This window comes from Bombina bombina, chromosome 4, assembly GCF_027579735.1.
Source record: "Bombina bombina isolate aBomBom1 chromosome 4, aBomBom1.pri, whole genome shotgun sequence".
Taxonomy (NCBI): Eukaryota; Metazoa; Chordata; class Amphibia; order Anura; family Bombinatoridae; genus Bombina; species Bombina bombina.
In genome coordinates this window covers 966,725,908-966,742,425 of record NC_069502.1, presented here as the reverse complement: position 1 = coordinate 966,742,425, position 16,518 = coordinate 966,725,908, and the positions used below count along the sequence as shown (strand labels likewise).

At 40.3% G+C, this 16,518-nt stretch overlaps 1 protein-coding gene across 1 annotated transcript in view; it reads left to right on the top strand.

Moving 5' to 3' along the window:
- Nucleotides 1-16,518, top strand: part of DZANK1 (double zinc ribbon and ankyrin repeat domains 1) — a 230,236-nt gene that overhangs the window by 18,494 nt on the left and 195,224 nt on the right. The window contains exon 3 of the mRNA XM_053711996.1: nt 1,776-1,893. Within this exon, the coding sequence (XP_053567971.1) occupies nt 1,776-1,893 (118 nt within the window). The remainder of the gene's footprint in view (nt 1-1,775; nt 1,894-16,518) is intronic.

Here is a 16,518-nt window from a genome sequence, read left to right as displayed (position 1 = left end):
CAAGACATAGTGAGGCTAAGTGTACACTAACCTTATATAGTGTGGTTAGGGGTTGTTCCTTTGAAATATTGGCGCCAAAAGAGGTCGGATGGAGCCGGATTTCCTGCCAGATCTTCAAGGCTATTTTCCGCTAAACCGGATGTCATAACATCCGCACTTCCGGTTGTCGTAAGACCGGAAGTCTCTATTATGCGTACTTCCGGGTAAACTATTTCCGGTGCTTACGGAGCCATTTTGGAAGCGGGCTTCTATATATAATTTAGTGGCTTAAGCACTGTCTTTTTGCATATTGTGATTTTTTTGTATGATTTTTGTTTTATTTTGTTTTCTTGATATATTGGACACAATTTTGAGTGTTTTATTCACTGGTTCACCAAATAGATATTATTTCTTTTTATGGTTTAATAATAGATATAACTTTTAATATTGTACCAACCTCAACTAGACTATCTGTGGATTTAGTTGCATTTAATAAAAATTTGCCAATAAGGTTTTTTATATTTTTAACCAGTATGGTCCTCTAAGGATCATTACTATTCTTTTGTGGAAATAATGTATCCCAATCTGTAGCCCACAAGCTCAGATATTTTTAGATTTCATATCTATATTGTATTGAGTATTTTACTAGTGTGCTCTATTATAATTATTGTTTTGAGAATATTTTTTAAGATGTTTCAGTTATTTTTAAAATAGAAAAGGTTCACTGTTTTGGAAGATATGCAAGGGTAGTTTTTGTATGCTACTGTGACATTAAAAATATCAGTAAAAAATACCTTAATTTTGCCTGTCAAACGACTTGTAAAAATGCTAATATAAGGAGCATAAAATACTATTTTTTTCTTTCATGATTCAAATAGAGAATGCAATTTTAAACAACTTTCCAATTGACTTATATTATCTAATTTGCCTTATTTTCTTTGTTTCCTTTGTTGAAAAACATACCTAGGTAGGCTCAGGAGCAGCAAAGCACTACTGGAAGCTAGATGCTGATTGGTAGCTGCACCTATATGCTTCTTGTCATTGGTTCACACAGTGTGTTCAGCTTCCTCCCAGTAGTGCATTGCTGCTCCTTCAACAAATGGTACCAAGAGAACAAAGCAATGTTGATAATAGAAGTAAAATGGAAAGTTGTTTAAAATTGTATACTCTCTCTGAACCATTAAAAAATAGTAGGTTTTATGTCCCTTTAAGAGCCCTCATTTAAAATATTTACATACTTGAAATAAAATGGGTTTTGCTTTGTAGTTTTATTCTTAAATGACAAAAAAATGTTAATGCTAGAGTCTCTCATACAAATGTGATCAAAGCAGGGAAGTTGGACCTCTGTGTTCCCACCCATATGCTGCATGCAAGAGCAACTACAAAAATGACTGTTCCATTAATTCTTAATTTATTAGCAGACTGGGTTGGGTAGAGTGGGAAGCTTAGAAGAAGATATGAAAATGAATTCTAACAGCAGTTAAAGGCAAATCTAAATAGTCTCAATCCCCTATACAAAAATAAAATTTACAATTCATAAATGTTCCTAAGCTTTTAACATGGCTTTGATTCTTGCAGCCATATTCTGTATATGTTTAAATGTGGGTGATATCTTGCAGCAGTGTTCCTTTTAAAGCCACATATGTGTAATGGTGAATAAGGAAACGTATAGGTAGAAATTAAATAAGAGAAGGTCCTGTATGTGTGTCAGACTAAGTGAAGGGCCCATGAAGGTTATTGTGTATTTAAGGAACAAGTGCCTGCCTTACTAATGAGATGTTACAACTGGATTTCAGGTGTGCTCACTGCTTAGCGCCCCGTCCGTCTGATCCATTTGCTCGCTTCTGCCAGGAATGTGGCTCCCCTGTTCCACCAGTTCCCGGACGCCGCTTACCACCCCCTGAAGGAGCTCAGGTGAACATGTTTCTATACCCACTTTATCTCTGATTCTCTCATTACATAGGTAACAGAAACATTCTAACGACATAGATGAGCATGAGACTTTCCTTATAATATGTAAAAGTGCACATTTATTTGTATGATAGCTTTATGAGAGTAGTAGATTTGTCTAATGGTTTTTTTCACTTTAATACTATCAGCTTATGATGTGCAATTGAAAATGCCATTTTTTTTCTTCTATTTTTCTTTTATTTGTTATTGAGCATAACATAGAAAAAAATATGCCAGTAAAAGAGACTTTTATTAACAAAAAGGTTACATACAATACTTATAAGTCTAAGACAGTCCACTTCCCCCCACATACATCAAAAGGCCACTTTTGGTCCTATGAAATAGAAAGAGTTAAGAATCATAGGGGGCTTTCTGTAAAAAAAGGCCATTCTTGGACCTTGCCGGATATAGTATAAATTACATAGGCCTAGATTTGGAGTTCGGCGGTAGCCGTCGAAACCAGCGTTAGAGGCTCCTAACGCTGGTTTTGGCCGCCCGCTGGTATTTGGAGTCAGTGATTAAAGGGTCTAACGCTCACTTTTCAGCCGCGACTTTTCCATACCGCAGATCCCCCTACGCCATTTGCGTATCCTATGTTTTCAATGGGATCTTTCTAACGCCGGTATTTAGAGTCGTTTCTGAAGTGAGCGTTAGAGCTCTAACGACAAAACTCCAGCCGCCTGAAAATAGCAGGAGTTAAGAGCTTTCTGGCTAACGCCGGTTCATAAAGCTCTTAACTACTGTACCCTAAAGTACACTAACACCCATAAACTACCTATGTACCCCTAAACCGAGCTCCCCCCACATCGCCGCCACTCGATTAAAATTTTTAACCCCTAATCTGCCGACCGCCACCTACGTTATACTTATGTACCCCTAATCTGCTGCCCCTAACACCGCCGACCCCTGTATTACATTTATTAACCCCTAACCTGCCCCCCACAACGTCGCTGCCAGCTACTTAAAATAATTAACCCCTAATCTTCCGACCGCAAAGCGCCGCCACCTACGTTATCCCTATGTACCCCTAATCTGCTACCCCTAACACCGCCGACCCCTATATTATATTTATTAACCCCTAATCTGCCCCCCTCAACGTCGCCGACACCTGCCTACACTTATTAACCCCTAATCTGCCGAGCGGACCTGAGCGCTACTATAATAAAGTTATTAACCCCTAACCCGCCTCACTAACCCTATAATAAATAGTATTAACCCCCTAATCTGCCCTCCCTAACATCGCCGACACCTACCTTCAATTATTAACCCCTAATCTGCCGAGCGGAGCTCACCGCTATTCTAATAAATGTATTAACCCCTAAAGCTAAGTCTAACCCTAACACTAACACCCCCCTAACTTAAATATAATTTACATCTAACGAAATAAATTAACTCTTATTAAATAAATGATTCCTATTTAAAGCTAAATACTTACCTGTAAAATAAATCCTAATATAGCTACAATATAAATTATAATTATATTATAGCTATTTTAGGATTAATATTTATTTTACAGGTAACTTTGTAATTATTTTAACCAGGTACAATAGCTATTAAATAGTTAAGAACTATTTAATAGTTACCTAGTTAAAATAATAACAAATTTACCTGTAAAATAAATCCTAACCTAAGATATAATTAAACCTAACACTACCCTATCAATAAAATAATTAAATAAACTACCTACAATTACCTACAATTAACCTAACACTACACTATCAATAAATTAATTAAACACAATTCCTACAAATAAATACAATTAAATAAACTAGCTAAAGTACAAAAAATAAAAAAGAACTAAGTTACAAAAAATAAAAAAATATTTACAAACATAAGAAAAATATTACAACAATTTTAAACTAATTACACCTACTCTAAGCCCCCTAATAAAATAACAAAGCCCCCCAAAATAAAAAATTCCCTACCCTATTCTAAATTAAAAAAGTTACAAGCTCTTTTACCTTACCAGCCCTGAACAGGGCCCTTTGCGGGGCATGCCCCAAGAATTTCAGCTCTTTTGCCTGTAAAAGAATAAATACAATACCCCCCCCCCCAACATTACAACCCACCACCCACATACCCCTAATCTAACCCAAACCCCCCTTAAATAAACCTAACACTAAGCCCCTGAAGATCTTCCTACCTTGTCTTCACCATCCAGGTATCACCGATCCGTCCTGGCTCCAACATCTTCATCCAACCCAAGCGGGGGTTGGCGATCCATCATCCGGTGCTGAAGAGGTCCAGAAGAGGCTCCAAAGTCTTCCTCCTATCCGGCAAGAAGAGGACATCCGGACCGGCAAACATCTTCTCCAAGCGGCATCTTCGATCTTCTTCCATCCGGTGCGGAGCGGGTCCATCTTGAAGCAGGCGACGCGGATCCATCCTCTTCTTCCGTTGTCTCCCGACTAATGACGGTTCCTTTAAGGGACGTCATCCAAGATGGCGTCCCTCGAATTCCGATTGGCTGATAGGATTCTATCAGCCAATCGGAATTAAGGTAGGAATTTTCTGATTGGCTGATGGAATCAGCCAATCAGAATCAAGTTCAATCCGATTGGCTGATCCAATCAGCCAATCAGATTGAGCTCGCATTCTATTGGCTGATCGGAACAGCCAATAGAATGCGAGCTCAATCTGATTGTCTGATTGGATCAGCCAATCGGATTGAACTTGATTCTGATTGGCTGATTCCATCAGCCAATCAGAAAATTCCTATCTTAATTCCGATTGGCTGATAGAATCCTATCAGCCAATCGGAATTCGAGGGACGCCATCTTGGATGACGTCCCTTAAAGGAACCGTCATTAGTCGGGAGACAACGGAAGAAGAGGATGGATCCGCGTCGCCTGCTTCAAGATGGACCCGCTCCGCACCGGATGGAAGAAGATCGAAGATGCCGCTTGGAGAAGATGTTTGCCGGTCCGGATGTCCTCTTCTTGCCGGATAGGAGGAAGACTTTGGAGCCTCTTCTGGACCTCTTCAGCACCGGATGATGGATCGCCAACCCCCGCTTGGGTTGGATGAAGATGTTGGAGCCAGGACGGATCGGTGATACCTGGATGGTGAAGACAAGGTAGGAAGATCTTCAGGGGCTTAGTGTTAGGTTTATTTAAGGGGGGTTTGGGTTAGATTAGGGGTATGTGGGTGGTGGGTTGTAATGTTGGGGGGGGGTATTGTATTTATTCTTTTACAGGCAAAAGAGCTGAAATTCTTGGGGCATGCCCCGCAAAGGGCCCTGTTCAGGGCTGGTAAGGTAAAAGAGCTTGTAACTTTTTTAATTTAGAATAGGGTAGGGAATTTTTTATTTTGGGGGGCTTTGTTATTTTATTAGGGGGCTTAGAGTAGGTGTAATTAGTTTAAAATTGTTGTAATATTTTTCTTATGTTTGTAAATATTTTTTTATTTTTTGTAACTTAGTTCTTTTTTATTTTTTGTACTTTAGCTAGTTTATTTAATTGTATTTATTTGTAGGAATTGTGTTTAATTAATTTATTGATAGTGTAGTGTTAGGTTAATTGTAGGTAATTGTAGGTAGTTTATTTAATTATTTTATTGATAGGGTAGTGTTAGGTTTAATTATATCTTAGGTTAGGATTTATTTTACAGGTAAATTTGTTATTATTTTAACTAGGTAACTATTAAATAGTTCTTAACTATTTAATAGCTATTGTACCTGGTTAAAATAATTACAAAGTTGCCTGTAAAATAAATATTAATCCTAAAATAGCTATAATATAATTATAATTTATATTGTAGCTATATTAGGATTTATTTTACAGGTAAGTATTTAGCTTTAAATAGGAATCATTTATTTAATAAGAGTTAATTTATTTCGTTAGATGTAAATTATATTTAAGTTAGGGGGGTGTTAGTGTTAGGGTTAGACTTAGCTTTAGGGGTTAATACATTTATTAGAATAGCGGTGAGCTCCGCTCGGCAGATTAGGGGTTAATAATTGAAGGTAGGTGTCGGCGATGTTAGGGAGGGCAGATTAGGGGTTAATACTATTTATGATAGGGTTAGTGAGGCGGATTAGGGGTTAATAACTTTATTATAGTAGCGCTCAGGTCCGCTCGGCAGATTAGGGGTTAATAAGTGTAGGCAGGTGTCGGCGACGTTGAGGGGGGCAGATTAGGGGTTAATAAATATAATATAGGGGTCGGCGATGTTAGGGCAGCAGATTAGGGGTACATAGGGATAACGTAGGTTGCGGCGGTTTACGGAGCGGCAGATTAGGGGTTAAAAAAATATGCAGGGGTCAGCGATAGCGGGGGCGGCAGATTAGGGGTTAATAAGTGTAAGGTTAGGGGTGTTTAGACTCGGGGTACATGTTAGAGTGTTAGGTGCAGACGTAGGAAGTGTTTCCCCATAGGAAACAATGGGGCTGCGTTAGGAGCTGAACGCTGCTTTTTTGCAGGTGTTAGGTTTTTTTTCAGCTCAAACAGTCCCATTGTTTCCTATGGGAGAATCGTGCACGAGCACGTTTTTGAGGCTGGCCGCGTCCGTAAGCAACTCTGGTATCGAGAGTTGCATTTGCGGTAAAAATGCTCTACGCTCCTTTTTTGGAGCCTAACGCAGCATTTGTTTGAACTCTCGATACCAGAGTTAACTTTATGGTGCGGCCAGAAAAAAGCCCGCGGAGCGTTAACAGCCCTTTTACCGCCAAACTCCAAATCTAGGCCATAGTTTGAAAGAAAAGTAAAAAGAAAATAAAGAACTAAGGGCCACTTCTTGGCTAATATCTATCTAACTATATTTTACACGAAGACACAAAAAGAGGTGTACTTCTATATAGCCTAGTAGTAAACAATTTGAAACTACAGATGGAGTGTACATTATGCCTAATAAAACATAATAAATTAAGAGATAATCAAGCGATTTGACATTGTGGGTGTTAATGATTATAACAAATAGGTTGTGAAGCAAGTCGACTGGGTAGGACAAAATTAAGCTAGAACATAAGGGTGGTTTCAGATAGATTTGGGCACTATATATAATATATGAATAATAGAAATCCCTCTAATCATATGATAGGGGGTACAAAATATTTTTTGTAATAGTATATACTTTGCTTTATAAAATGATTGCATTGGTGAGGTTCTCGAGATGAATTATGAGGAGTATGTAAAGATTGGATACTATAACATGCAACCTGTATAGCATGAAGACCAAATTTGTACAGAGTAAAATTTAAAGAGAGAACTCTGATAAAGCAAGAAGGTTGCATAAGGTAGTTTGTTTAAGCAATGAATCAACACTTGACCGTAGCCCACCGTCTCGGCTGCTGACATGGGGCACGTGGCAATCTGCATAAGGAAAACTACAAATGTAGAATTGTGTACATGTAAAGTTATAGGTCCTAAATTGGCTATCCAGTAATGTATTAGTCTTTCTGACTCGTCATACAAATTAAATTGACAGAAATATTTAAGCTATGATCTATTTGACAATATTTATATCTAAACTTGTGAAATATAATGGCAAGAAGCCAAAAAAATATGGCAAAACAGGAGAAAACTGTTAAACACAATACTTATATCATACTCATATTACCCAAATCCAATCAGAATATTCAAATATGAACAAGTATGAATTATAGAAGTCTCTAAAATCTTTGAGAGAGGACAGTAAAAAGGTCCATACATATAATCATCAGGAAAAAATCTAACCACAAATAGCTGTCCTTTTGGAGAGGTGTGGAGATTTATTAGATTTTGCTGAAAAATAGCCGCTGCTGTAGGCCTCAAATGTCCGATTAACGGCTCCGTAGTCATACACACCGCAAGTATGGTAGCAATTGTGACTGCTAGGTGCAATTTATATGATGATGTGCTTATTCTTAGCAGATGCGGTAAAATAAGATAAATAACCAGCGGATTATTGTACTTTTCTCCAACATTGGTGTGTCCGGTCCACGGTGTCATCCATTACTTCTGGGAATATTCTCCTCCCCAACAGGAAATGGCAAAGAGCACAGCAAAAGCTGCCCATATAGCCCCTCCTCGGGCTCCGCCCCCCAGTCATTCTCTTTGCCGCTCTGAACAAGTAACATCTCCACGGAGATGGTGAAGAGTATGTGGTGTTTAGTTGTAGTTTTTTATTCTTCTATCAAGAGTTTGTTATTTTAAAATAGTGCCGGTTTGTACTATTTACTCTAAAACAGAAAAGGATGAAGAGTTCTGTTTAAAAGAGGAGTATGATTTTAGCAGCAGTAACTAAAATCAATTGCTGTTCCCACGCAGGACTGTTGAGCCCAGAGAACTTCAGTTGGGGGGAACAGTTTGCAGACTTTTCTGCTCAAGGTATGACTAGTCCATTTTCTAACAAGACTGTGTAATGCTAGAAGACTGTCATTTTCCCTCTTTGGGATCGGTAAGCCATTTTCTTAGACTCTTAACAGAATGAAGACTTATTATGGGCTATATACTGGTTGACACTCTTGTGGGCTAAATCGATTGCTTTATTTAAGTTTTTTATGAGGTTTGAATTGATTTTCAAAACTTTTAGTGTTTGGGAACGTTTTTAGGCGCCAGGCAGTAGTTTAGACACCTTCCCAGTCAGGAAGGGCCTTTCACTATAGTAGACAGAGCCTCATTTTCGCGCCATAATTGCGCAGTTTCTTTTGAATACAGTGCATGCAGCTTCATGTGAGAAGGTCTGGTGGTCATTGAAAACGTTCCTGGAAGGCTTATTTTGGTATCGTATAACCCCCTAGGACAGATGAAGTCGCAGCAAACGCTGTGGCTGGGAATGTAGTGGAGTTAAAATTGCTAATTGATAAAACCGCTCCGGTTTCCTCATTTAAGGGGTTACAAGCTTGAAAATTGGGGTGCAATACTTTAAAAGCATTAAGACCCTAGGGTGAAAATTTGGTAAAGATTGGATATTTACTTCATAGTTTTTCACACATTCAGAAATAAAGTGTGCTCTGTTTAACATTTAAAGAGACAGTAACGGTTTTGTTTAAAAACAGTTTTTTTTGCATTATTAGCCTGTGTAAGCCTGTCTAACATGTCTGTACCTTCAGATAGAACATGTTCTGTATGTATGGAGGCCAAGGTGGTCCCCCCTTCAAATGTATGTGATAATTGTGCCATAGCGTCCAGACAAAGTAAGGACAGTACTGTCACATTTAATAAGGTTGCCCAAGATGATTCCTCAAATGAAGGTAGTGGGGATAGTTCTTCATCCTCTCCTTCTGTGTCAACACCAGTTATGCCCGCGCAGGCGACCCCTAGTACATCTAGCGCGCCAATGCTTGTTACTATGCAACAATTAACGGCAGTAATGGATAATTCCATAGCTAATATTTTATCCAAAATGCCAGCATTTCAAAGAAAGCGTGATTGCTCAGTTTTAAATACAGTGGAGCAAGAAGGCGCTGACGATAATTTATCTGTCATACCCTCACACCAGTCAGAAGTGGCAGTGAGGGAGGGTTTGTCGGAGGGAGAACTTTCTGATTCAGGAAGAATTTCTCAACAAGAAGAACCTGATGTTGTGACGTTTAAATTTAAGTTAGAGCATCTCCGCGCATTACTTAAGGAGGTGCTAACTACGCTGGATGATTGTGACTCTTTGGTCATTCCAGAAAAAGTGTGCAAGATGGACAAATTCCTAGAGGTCCCGGTGCACCCTGATGCCTTTCCGATACCTAAAAGGGTGGCGGACATAGTGTCTAAGGAGTGGGAGAAGCCAGGCATACCTTTTGTCCCACCTCCTATATTTAAGAAATTGTTCCCCATGGTCGACCCAAGGAAGGACACATGGCAAACAGTCCCTAAGGTTGAGGGGGCAGTTTCTACGCTAGCCAAACGCACGACTATTCCCATTGAGGACAATTGTGCTTTCAAAGATCCTATGGATAAAAAATTGGAGGGTTTGCTTAAAAAGATTTTTGTTCAGCAAGGTTACCTCCTCCAACCAATTTCGTGCATTATTCCTGTCACTACGGCGGCGTGTTTCTGGTTCGATGAACTAGAAAAGTCGCTCAATAAGGAGACTCCATATGAGGAAGTCATGGACAGAATTCACGCACTTAAGTTAGCTAATTCCTTTATTTTAGTTGCCGCTTTGCAATTAGCGAGATTAGCGGCGAAAAATTCAGGGTTTGCAATTGTGGCGCGCAGAGCGCTCTGGCTAAAGTCTTGGTCGGCGGATGTATCTTCCAAGACAAAATTGCTTAATATCCCTTTCAAAGGTAAGACCCTTTTTGGGCCAGAATTGAAAGAAATTATTTCAGACATCACTGGGGGGAAGGGCCATGCCCTCCCACAGGATAGGCCTTTCAAGGCTAAGAATAAGTCCAATTTTCGTTCCTTTCACAATTTCAGGAACGGACCGGCTTCTAACTCTGCAGCCTCTAGACAAGAGGGTAACGCTTCCCAGGCTAAGCCAGCTTGGAAACCAATGCAAGGCTGGAACAAGGGTAAACAGGCCAAGAAGCCTGCTGCTGCTACCAAGACAGCATGAAGGGGTAGCCCCCGATCCGGGACCAGATCTAGTAGAGGGCAGACTCTTTGCTCAGGCTTGGGCAAGAGATGTTCCGGATCCCTGGGCACTAGAAATAGTCTCTCAGGGTTATCTTCTAGAATTCAAGGAACTTCCTCCAAGGGGAAGGTTCCACATGTCTCGCTTATCTTCAGACCAAATAAAGAGACAGGCATTCTTACATTGTGTAGAAGACCTGTTAAAGATGGGAGTGATACACCCAGTTCCAACAGTGGAACAAGGTCAGGGGTTTTACTCAAACCTGTTTGTAGTTCCCAAAAAAGAGGGAACTTTCAGACCTATTCTGGATTTAAAAATTCTAAACAAGTTTCTCAGAGTTCCATCGTTCACAATGGAAACCATTCGAACAATTTTACCTACAATCCAGGAGGGTCAATATATGACTACCGTGGATTTAAAGGATGCGTACCTACATATTCCTATCCACAAAGATCATTATCAGTTCCTAAGGTTCGCCTTTCTGGACAAACATTACCAGTTCGTGGCTCTTCCATTCGGTTTAGCCACTGCTCCCAGGATTTTCACAAAGGTGCTAGGGTCCCTTCTGGCGGTTCTAAGACCGAGGAGCATTGCAGTGGCACCTTATCTAGACGACATTCTAATTCAAGCGTCGTCTCCTTCCAAGGCAAAGGCTCATACAGACATTGTTCTAGCCTTTTTTTAGATCTCATGGGTGGAAGGTGAACGTAGAAAAGAGTTCCTGTCTCCATCAACAAGAGTTCCCTTTTTGGGAACAATAATAGGTTCTTTAGAAATGAAGATCTTCCTGACAGAAGTCAGAAAGTCAAAGCTTCTAAACGCTTGTCAAGTTCTTCACTCTATTCTGCAGCCTTCCATAGCTCAGTGCATGGAAGTAGTAGGATTGATGGTTGCAGCAATGGACATAGTTCCTTTTGCTCGAATTCATCTAAGACCATTACAACTGTGCATGCTCAATCAGTGGAATGGGGACTATGCAGACTTGTCTCCACAGATTCAAGTAGACCAGGTAACCAGAGACTCACTCCGTTGGTGGTTGACTCAGGATCACCTGTCTCAGGGAATGAGTTTCCGCAGACCAGAGTGGGTCATTGTCACGACCGACGCCAGTCTATTAGGCTGGGGCGCAGTCTGGGATTCCCTGAAAGCTCAGGGTCTATGGTCTCGGGAAGAGTCTCTTCTTCCGATAAACATCCTGGAACTGAGAGCGATATTCAATGCTCTCCGGGCTTGGCCTCAATTAGTGAAGGCCGGATTCATAAGGTTCCAGTCAGACAACATGACGACTGTAGCTTACATCAACCATCAGGGAGGAACAAGGAGTTCCTTGGCGATGAGAGAGGTATCCGAGATCATCAAATGGGCGGAGGATCACTCCTGCCATCTATCTGTAATTCACATCCCAGGAGTAGACAACTGGGAGGCGGATTATCTGAGTCGTCAGACTTTCCATCCGGGGGAGTGGGAACTCCACCCGGAGGTCTTTGCCCAGTTAACCCAATTATGGGGCATTCCAGACATGGATCTGATGGCGTCTCGTCAGAACTTCAAGGTTCCCTGCTACGGGTCCAGATCCAGGGATCCCAAGGCGACTCTAGTGGTTGCATTAGTGGCGCCTTGGTCGTTCAACCTAGCTTATGTGTTTCCACCGTTTCCTCTCCTTCCCAGGCTTGTAGCCAGGATCAAACAGGAGAAGGCCTCTGTGATTTTGATAGCTCCTGCGTGGCCACGCAGGACTTGGTATGCAGACCTGGTGAATATGTCATCGGCTCCACCATGGAAGCTACCTTTGAGACAGGATCTTCTAGTACAAGGTCCATTCGAACATCCAAATCTAGTTTCTCTGCAGCTGACTGCTTGGAAATTGAACTCTTGATTTTATCCAAGCGTGGGTTTTCAAATTCAGTGATAGATACTCTGGTTCAAGCCAGAAAACCTGTGACTAGAAAGATTTACCATAAAATATGGAAAAAATATATCTGCTGGTGTGAATCCAAGGGATTCTCCTGGAGTTAGATTAAAATTCCTAAGCTTCTCTCCTTTCTCCAAGAGAGTTTGGTTAAAGGTTTGTCAGCGAGTTCTCTAAAAGGACAGATTTCAGCTTTATCTGTTTTGTTACACAAATGACTGGCAGCTGTGCCAGATGTACAATCTTTTGTACAGGCTTTGGTCAGAATCAAGCCTGTTTACAGACCCATGACTCCTCCTTGGAGTCTAAATTTAGTTCTTTCAGTTCTTCAAGGGGTTCCGTTTGAACCTTTACATCAAGTTACTATCTTGGAAAGTTCTGTTTTTGGTTGCTATTTCTTCTGCTAGAAGAGTTTCTGAGTTATCTGCTTTGCAGTGTGATCCACCTTATCTGGTGTTCCATTCAGATAAGGTTGTTTTGCGTAATAAACCTGGTTTTCTTCCAAAAGTAGTTTCTAACAAGAATATTAACCAGGAAATAGTTGTTCCTTCTCTGTGTCCGAATCCAGTTTCAAAGAAGGAACGTTTGTTACACAATTTAGATGTGGTCCGTGCTTTAAAGTTCTATTTAGACGCTACAAAGGATTTCAGACAAACTTCATCTTTGTTTGTCGTTTACTCTGGTAAGAGGAGAGGACAAAAAGCTACTGCTACCTCTCTTTCTTTCTGGCTGAAAAGCATCATCCAATTGGCTTATGAGACTGCCGGACGGCAGCCTCCTGAACGAATTACAGCTCACTCTACTAGGGCTGTGGCTTCCACATGGGCCTTCAAGAACGAGGCTTCTGATGATCAGATATGTAAGGCAGCGACTTAGTCTTCTCTGCACACTTTTGCCAAATTCTACAAATTTGATACTTATGCTTCTTCGGAGGCTATTTTTGGGAGAAAGGTTTTGCAAGCCGTGGTGCCTTCTGTTTAGGTAACCTGATTTGCTCCCTCCCTTCATCCGTGTCCTAAAGCTTTGGTATTGGTTCCCACAAGTAATGGATGACGCCGTGGACCGGACACACCAATGTTGGAGAAAACAGAATTTATGCTTACCTGATAAATTACTTTCTCCAACGGTGTGTCCGGTCCACGGCCCGCCCTGGTTTTTTAATCAGGTTTGAAAAATGTCTTTCTCTATACACTACAATCACCACGGCATCCTATAGTTCCTCCTTTTTTTCTCCTAACCGTCGGTCGAATGACTGGGGGGCGGAGCCCGAGGAGGGGCTATATGGGCAGCTTTTGCTGTGCTCGTTGCCATTTCCTGTTGGGGAGGAGAATATTCCCACAAGTAATGGATGACGCCGTGGACCGGACACACCGTTGGAGAAAGTAATTTATCAGGTAAGCATAAATTCTGTTTCTTCTGGCGCTTTTGAATATGCGACCGATCCCAGTTGCCACTTGGACATGCCCCCGAAACTTTCATAATTGAATGTAATTTTGTAACATTTTTAAACACTTCTTTAAAATTTAAAATAAATCTGATTAAGTGTTATTTGTAAACAAATGTAATGATTTAAAAGATTATAAACACATATAGGGCTCCATTTATCATTCATTCTTGAAATACGACTTTCAGTTCTCCTATCAGTTCTCCACAGCTCGCCTTTGGTGAGGCGCACGCACATGTGTGCCCATATTTTTCATAAAAACTGTAATATTTTAACGCCAATTTCTAAAGGCGAGATGCGGCAGATTAATGATAAATCTCTCCATTAGTATTATATATGTGCCTCATTTATCATTAGAAATACTCCAAAATAGACTTGATTTTTGTATAGAACCTCTAACTTGTTTAAACCACCCTTAACTGTTTATTTCATTATTTAAATACAAACCTAATTTAATTTTAATGCAATTAAATAAATATATTATTTTCTTTTTAAATTATAACAAAACATGTAACTGAATACATGTAATTTAATCAATAAATGCATTTGTTGGGGTTTAGTTATGTGTAAGAAAGCTTTATATTTTTTTACACATGCTACAATTATAATAATAAAAACGGATGTTTTAAACAATAACACCTTTATCTTCTTCCACACCCCCTGCAGTACTTATGACTCCTATAGATATGCAAAAATGTCAGTGGTGACCCAAAATATGTTAATAAATATGGACCTGTATCACATCTCTACTTGATATAATTTGTTGTTAGCTTTAGACTGATAAACTTGTCTTCCTTTACAAATAGAAATTAATAGGACACCAAATTTTTATTTTCAAATAATATATTTATTATAAAACATAAAATAAAATAAAAAATTATGTTATCTTCACATTTATTGATTTAAAAATATATTATCAAAAGAAAATTTACATCATTGATTTATATTTCATTCTAATAGCTGCCAAAATTAAGAAATCCCAAAAGTGTAGTAAATTCAATGTTCTCCACAGTGGTTATGGAGAACTTTCGTGGTCGTATTTGTAGTAGAATTTTAGGTTCTACTAAGGCGCAAAATAATGATAAATCTTAATTTCAGCGATTAGTAAGGCGTATTTTTAAAAATACGACCAAGAAAGGGCTTTTTCCCTCTTAATGTTCCAAAGAGAGTCCACTGCTTCATTCATTACTTGTGGGAATTAAGAACCTGGCCACTAGGAGGAGGCAAACACACCCCAGCAAAGGCATAAATACCTCCCCCACTCCCCTTATGCCCCAGTTATTCTTTGCCTTTCGTTACAGGAGGTTGGCCGAGAAGTGTCGGAAGATTCGGAGTAGTCTCTTATGGAGGGTAGTACTCTTCGCAACGGGACTGGAGTTTTAAGTAGTCCTGTCAGCCTCTCAGTGAGAGCATGGGTGAAAGTTATAGTCCGGAGATGCAGGGAGAGTCTTTCTGCGAAACCATCCCGACTCAGATTAACAGCTCCATAAGCAATCAGCGTTGACGAGTTTCGCTGCCTGCTTTCTGCTCTCAGGTCCATGTCAGGAGAGATGCTACTAACCTGTCACACTTGAAAGGCTGTGTTCCTGTTCCACAGCGTAGATTCTGGTAAGATTGTTTCATTTTTTTATACATGTATGATAACGCTAGAAGACAGGGTCACAGTGTGACTCCTTTTATCTGTATAGAATCAAGGGTTAATATCTCCTGAGGGGGATTATTGAACAGGGGGGGAAATAATCTTATATCTTTATTTAATTTTATGCTGCTTTATGTGTGAGATTTTATGGGCTCATGGGCTGTTATGGAATATACAGGTTTCACTTTCACTTTAAGAGCCATGCAGCTTACAAGCTTGGCGCGCTTTTTCTCATAGCAGGGACAGTACTACATTGTGCACCATATGATTCTTCCCTCTTTCCTGACCAGGTGTCTATCAGAGAGGAGTCCTAACTCTCTGTACTGTCTGGGTCATGGGAACTGGTGAATGCCCCAGCCATTAGGATATAAAGGTGCAGTTTTTTTTAATAAACATAAATGTTTTATTTTCTATAGTTCTCTGGTTATTGCACTAGTGATGGAGGATTCTGTTACTTAGAGGGCTCTCCCTCTATTTCTAATGAGTCTAAGTCGGCATAATTGGGCGGTCCCCGGTTCTCTTCTGGATCGTGTAGGGGGCAGACTGTCGCTCTTTCAGTCACTTGGTTCAGGGACCTGCAGGATCCATGGCTCCTGGAGGTCATAGCTCAGGGTTACAAGATAGCGGTATCTATCCGCTTAGGAGTTATTGTTTCAGTGCCTATCACTGTGAGAGGTTTGGGATACTATTCAAACCTTTTCAAGTCCCAAATAATTTTCCATCCGATTGGGACCTAAAGTGCTTGAGCATGTTTTTAAATGTCCCCTCGTTCAAGAGGGAGACAATAGGTTCATTCTTCCCCTCATTCGAGAAGGGCAGTTCATGACCACAATAGATCTGAAGGATGCTTCCTTCACGTACCAATCCTCAAGGACCACTTCCAGTCCCTAGGGTTTGAGTTCCTTAGACCAGCACTTCCAGTTTATTGATCTTCTGTTTGGTCTAGCTGGTATAGTGGTGAGCTTAGCTACCTTCCAAGTAGTTGACCGAGGTTGATTCCCAGCCAACGCAGCATTCTTCAAGAAATTTTTCAGAGAATGGACCATTCGGAATCTCTCCTCTGTCTTCTTCGATCCCATGGATGGAAGATAGACCTAGAGGGAA